Source organism: Cebus imitator, unplaced genomic scaffold, assembly GCF_001604975.1.
Source record: "Cebus imitator isolate Cc_AM_T3 unplaced genomic scaffold, Cebus_imitator-1.0 Scaffold18, whole genome shotgun sequence".
Classification (NCBI taxonomy): domain Eukaryota; kingdom Metazoa; phylum Chordata; class Mammalia; order Primates; family Cebidae; genus Cebus; species Cebus imitator.
In genome coordinates this window covers 6,197,142-6,203,275 of record NW_016107333.1, presented here as the reverse complement: position 1 = coordinate 6,203,275, position 6,134 = coordinate 6,197,142, and the positions used below count along the sequence as shown (strand labels likewise).

General features: G+C 55.0%; 1 protein-coding gene across 1 annotated transcript in view; it reads right to left on the bottom strand.

Moving 5' to 3' along the window:
- Positions 1-830: 830 nt before the first annotated feature.
- Positions 831-6,134, bottom strand: part of LOC108292451 (fer-1-like protein 4) — a 45,522-nt gene continuing 40,218 nt past the window's right edge. Inside the window, 9 exon segments of the mRNA XM_017513404.2 lie at positions 831-1,141; positions 1,243-1,343; positions 1,428-1,705; positions 2,133-2,339; positions 2,342-2,370; positions 2,541-2,639; positions 3,761-3,846; positions 4,632-4,792; positions 5,674-5,828. Coding sequence (XP_017368893.2) covers positions 955-1,141; positions 1,243-1,343; positions 1,428-1,705; positions 2,133-2,339; positions 2,342-2,370; positions 2,541-2,639; positions 3,761-3,846; positions 4,632-4,792; positions 5,674-5,828 — 1,303 coding nt within the window. The 3' untranslated portion in view covers positions 831-954.

The window sequence follows — 6,134 nt, the reverse complement described above, 5'->3', positions numbered from 1 at the left end:
TGACCAACCCCAGGCCATTAATTCAGGGCCCTGAGTGCAGGCTGGGGCCTGCCACCTCTTCATTGATGGGTAAAGCTGGGGCCACTCCCCACCACCCTGGGCTCAGTCACCTGATCCTATCACACTCGCTGATCCCACTCTGTGCCAAGCCCCACACTTGCTCTCACTGTAGAGAAGAGTCCCTCCAGGGCCTTTGCAGTCTTCTAGATGGAAGCAAAACTGAATATCAAGGCAGAAAGGTATCAGTGGCCATTCTGGAGCAGGGCCAGCACCAGACCCCCAGCTTGGGGCCTAATCAGTGCTTCCCATTAGAACCCTGGCTACATGTGGAGAACCAGGGCCCAATGACCTTACCAGTCTACAGCCCAGGGAACCAGGAGTGGTTCCACCACCAGTCAGTTTATCAGATCATTTCTCGAATGTTGATGCAAGACTGTGTCAGGAGAAAAGCAGAGGGGAAAGGAAGCGAAGTCGGGTAATGACAGCAGAACCTGTGGAGTCAGACCCAAGATGCAGCTTTGATGTCAGCCTCTCTCAGGGATGGTGGTTAATGGGTCTGTCAAGTCCTTAGCTGTCTTGGAGCGGTGGAAGCTAGAAACAGATTAGGTGAGAGGGACCTGGCCGCTGGCAGGAGAAGGAGCAGTGGCAAAGGTACTCAGAGGGTATGAGAACTTGCCTGCCAGGGTCCTTTTCTTCCCTGTGGGGGATGGGGCAGCCTTCTATCTCTGGGCATTCTTCAAGAAAGCCCCCAGCATCTGAGGTCACCCAAGAACATCTGTTCTCTGCCACCTGGAGGAACTGGCCTTGGACAGCATGTGATCACAGGTCAGTGGTTGTGTGCTAGGTTTATTCAGAGGAAGTACTGGACTCAGGTAGCTCATGTTGGCAAGAAAAACTTCAGGAGCAGGGATTGAAGGGTTGGCATCCTGGGTGGGTGTCCAAGGTCAGTGAGAATCACTTGTGGAGGGGGCGGAAGATGACCTCGCTGATCTGGCCAGGGATGGTGTAGAAGACCAGGAGGAGGAGGAAGACGGTCACCAGCACCAGCAGCACCACCAGGATGTGCCAGTACCGGCGCCAGATGAAGAAGACAAAGGTTTTCAGTGGGTTCACAAACCAGTTGAAGGAAGTTTTGGGGCGGCTGTTGAGGGGAAGGGTGGTGTCAGGATAAAGAGGAAGCCCCTCGGCCACCTTGCCTCCCCTTGGCCCAGGCTGTGGCCCCCACCCCTGTACCTGACTCACCTGGGCTTCTCCAGAGGCTCTGGCTCCTTCCACCCCTTCCCCACTGGCCGTTTCTCAGCCTCCTTCACAGTCAGCAGCTCAAGCTCTGCCTCTACCTTGCCCTAAAAAAGATACCCCTGCATCATCAGGAGCAGAGAGCGGGCTCAGGCCCCAGCTCAGCCTGACCTCTGTCCACATGTACCCACCGTGAGGATGTATACATTGCCACCCGTGTCTGTGAACTCTAGGTCTTCTGGCCGGCCCTTCCTCCTCCGCTTTCGCTTCTTGCCAGCCTGAGCTTCCTATGCCTCCCGCTCCACGTCCTCTGCCTCCTGCAGCTTCACCACTGGCCACCAGCCCCGCAGGCGACGGCAGCGAAACAGGTTGCACCTTGGCCCGGCCCTATCATGAGCCAGCCGCACAGGGCAGAGCTTGGGACCCCGGGCCCCACGCACCATGTCCGGTAGCTGTAACTCCAGGGATCCTGCAAGTCCAGAGCTCACCGGGTTAGGCGGTGATCAAAGTCTCATTGGGCCAGGGGTAAGGAGGCAGCACACCAGGGTTGTAAGTTGGGGCATGGAAAGTTGCAGGGTGGGGTCAGGCCACAGCTATGGGCCACCCAAACCACAGCCCAGCGGTCTATCCATTGCTACTTCCCAGTGGAAGAGGGCCAAGGGCTGTGGAGTCAGTGGGTGACAAGCTAGGGTCAAATCAGAGTTGAACCAGGGACTTGGTGGGAATGGAAGTTATTGTGGTCTGGGCTTAACTCAGTAATTAAACCAGAAAGCAAAGGTTCAGGCCTCCAGTCTAAAATCCTAAGATTCAAGGTTGGGTCAGAGTAGGGAACCAGGGGACAGAGGCAAGAGCTGGAGGCAGGGGTTGAGGGTGGGGAAGGCTGAGCAGTGCAATACCAAGGAAGTCATTGGCGGAGATTCGGTCATAGTCCCAGACCTGCAGGACCAGCACTGCCGGCTGCCAGAACTCGGCCGCCTCCAGGGTGGAGGGTCCAGGCTGGCGCTGGACGCTCACCTCCCGCTCAGTGGGCAGGTAGTCAAAACGGAAGACAAAGCACCAATTGAAGTTCCCCTCCCCAGTCAGGGAGTTGAAGTGAACGTCTCCTGCTTGTCATCCTCCAGCCCCTTCACCCAGCTGGGGCCAAGGTGGGTGAGCGTCAGGACAGGAGCTACATCAAGAACTCACTCCTCACCCAGCTGTCAGCACCACAGAAGGCCCGATGATGGGGCTCTGGACTCAGCCTGAGGGCCCACGCGCATTTGTAGTCCCTGCTTAGTGCACCACCCGCCCGGGCTGTGGGCTACCTCTTCACGTAGATGTCACTCGACATCTCTCCAGTGAGTGGATTCACGTCATCCAGCACCACATCCTCCGTGTTCCAGATGACAACTCTGAACTCATAGCTGGGAGTGAGGATGGGCACATCAGGGGGTGGCTTCAGACTCTCTAGAGGGGCCCTGGAAGGGGCTGCAGGAAGGAGGGACCTGGGCCAGGGCCACTGACATTCACTGGGCACCAGCAGGGTAATCCAATGGCCTGTGATCCCTTGAAGGGACAGCCCCAGCTGTCACTGACCACCATAGCCACAGCAGATGGCACCAAGAATGGTCTGCTGGGCCAGCAAGTTTCTCCCTATGAATTTGGAATCGGGACCCTGTACCATTGCATCAGACACAGAGCTAGTGCACTACAAGCCAGAGTTTGGGGGGATAGAGAAGTGTGAGTGAACAGAGAAAGACAGTCTGCAGGGAGAAGAGGGAGGATGAGAACGTGCAGCCTCTGAAGGACAGGAGGGTGCAACATTCTGGACCCTACCCTCATGTGGCCCTGTCCTTGGCTGCCATTGGGTTGCCTGGATAGCCGTTTTCTCCAGCCCAGCATCTACTTCCCCTCATTTGTTGACAGCACCATGATTTTACGCTGGTGATGTGCCCCGCCCCCAACCACTCCTCCCCACCACCACCACAGTCAATCTATGGAATTCTGGTGGAGCAGGCCCCTCCCTCCCTGGCTGGGCATGGGTAGGGGCATACCACTGGACTGGCCAACTTGAGTATTATAGGCCCCTGACCATGATGACTGGTTCAGAGTGCAGCATTTGACCCAAGCTGGTCTACTGAGGCTTTTGCTCTAACTGGGAAAGAGATGTTTCTGCTCGAGTGGCCTGTCGAAGATGAAAGCCTCTCACTGTTAGACGCCACCTTGCCCCCAGAGTCAGAAACTGACAGGCTGCTGCCACCAGAGCATCTGCATTCAGCCCTATGTGAAGTGGCTGTGCCCCACACACAACTCCACCAGACGAACTCAGGGTGGAAGGGGCTTACTGAAAGGTACATGGACTCAATTTACAAGAGACACTCAACTCGCAATGGCTTATGAGTAAAAGGGATCTTAGTGACACCTAACTGAAAAGCCTGTGATCAGCAGCTTCTGCCTGCTTCACTGGGGACCCGGGTTTTCAGAGGACCCTTGTACAAGTAGACTAAGATGTACACCTGCCTCGGGAAGAGGGGACAGAACTCACCTGATGGGCTGCCGAGGCTTGATGTCAACTGGGGGTGGGGCAGGCACATCACGAGGAAAGATGTCGATCCACATGTGAAGAGATCCCTGGGGGGACAGGACCAGGCTGGAGAGTCTTACCAGACTCCCAACCTTCCCTGACAGCTCTGTGGCCACAGACTGTGTCTTGTCCCCAAGTGGAGAAAAGAGCTAGGGTCAAAATGACAGGGTCAGGCAGATCCTGGGAGATGAGGATGAAGATGGAGTCTGAATTGTGGTTTCCAGGATCAAGGTTAGGTTAGGGGTTCAAGGTTGAGGTTCAGGCTAGACACAGTGGCTCAGGCCTATAATCCCAGCACTTTGGGAGTCTGTGGAGGGTAGATCACTTGAGTTCAGGAGTTTGGGCAACATGGCGGAACCCTGTCTCTACAAAAAATATAAGAATTAGCTGGGTATGGTGGTGGACTCCTGTAATCCCAGCTACTCCAGAGGCTGAGGTGGGAGGATCGCTTGAACCCTTAAGGTGGAGGTTGAAGTGAGCTGAGATCGTGCAACTGCATTCCAGCCTGGGCAACAGGGCAAGACCCCATCTCAAAAAAAAAAAAAAAAAAAATCCGGAAGGGGAAGTTGAGGTCTAGGTTGGGAACCCCAGATGTGAGCCTTGGTACCCAGGGGTAGGGATCCTGTAGGGCTAAGATTGGGGTAAGGGTGTGGTAGGATGGAGGTCCAAGATAGTGGGACACAGGGACCAGCAATAGGAGCCGTAGTTAAGAGCTACAGGTGGCACCCAGGTAGACATCTTGGGGAAAGGCCGTCCTGGGGGCCCAGGGTCCAGGATCAGGTGGGTGTCCTGGGATTCCAGAAGCCTTGTGATGCTGGGAGCCCTTCCTCACCTGCAGCAGCCCTGGGCTGCGGGGATGGTAGAGAGGACGTATTTCTACATGTTCGGGTACCAGCTGGATCCCAAAATCCGGCATTTCCTGCCAGCGCCACAGTACAAGCAATGCCTGGGCCTCTTCAGGGTCCCCACTCGCCACCTTGAGGCCTTTGCTGCCTGAAATAAGAGGTATGTGAGCTTGGGTTCCACACAGGTTCCAGCTCTCCTCCCTCCCCCTTCCCCTCCCCCTGCCCAGCCACAGAAACTCTAAGCTGGGAAGCCCCTGTGTTGGATAAAGCCCCGTGGACTAGGAAAGCAATTCCATAATGCACAAAAAGTGGGGATGCTGCTGTAACTTCGCCCAGTGAAGAGCCAGCGGTCAGTGGGACAGTGGGATTGGAGGTGCTGCCACTTCTGCCTAGACCCTGTTTAGAAAATAAGCCACCAGAAAAACAAAAAAGTAAAAAAAATAAGCCACCAGAGCAGGCACAGTGGCTCATGCCTGTAATCTCAGCATGTTTGGAGGCCAGGATGGGAAGATCACTTGAGTCCAGAAGTTTGAGACCAGCCTGGGCAACATGGCGAAATCCCATCTCTACAGGAAAAAACAAAAACAGGTGGGCGTGATGGTGTGCCCTGTAATCTCAGCTACTCTGGGGGACTGAGGTGGGAGGATCGCTTGAGCCTGGGAGGTCCAGGCTGCAGTGAGCTGAGATGGCACCATTGCACTCCAGCCTGGGTGAGAGAGTGAGGCCCTGTCTCAAAAGTAAGTCTCCACCCATTTAATTCTGCAGCCACATTGTGTTACATGGGATACTGTATGGGACCTCTGTGTTCTAGGAACTTGATTAGCTGTGGATCCACTTTGGCTCTTTGGGGGATCACACACTCACCAATAAAGACTTTTCTCCCTAACACCCAAGAACCTTGTCCTTACTCCACCAAATTCACCTCTGCTTGCTGAAGGAATGGGTTATTTTGGGGGGCACACAAGACTGGGCACCTGGGCCTCCTGTACCTTTGACCAACATCTTGCTTGAATAGAAAGGGGCTGGTACCTGGGGGCAGAGTCTCAGGCGGTGTCAGAAAGACTTTGCTGCCCACCTTGACAGCACCAGCTCGGTGTTCAGGGGCGAGGAGGCCACAGCGTTGGCACAGCCCCGCCAGGATCTGCGAAGGCCGGAATGCATCACGCCAGGCATTGTAACCATCCCTGTAGGCAGAAAAGGAAGATGCGTCAGTTGGGGCTGGTGTAGGGACACAGTTGGGTCTAGGAGCAGAGATGACGTCATGAAGACATGAGGTCCAGGTTCAAAACTCCAATGGGAGACAGGTTAGTCCTCATTTATGATAACGATGAAAAAAAAATGTAGGCCAGGTGCTTCTATTAAGATACTGGGCCAGGTGTGGTGGTTTGTGCCTGTAATCCCAGCACTTTGGGAGGGGAGGTGGGCAGATCACAAGGTCAGGAGTTTGAGACCAGCCTGGCTAACATGGTGAATCCCTGTCTCTACTAAAA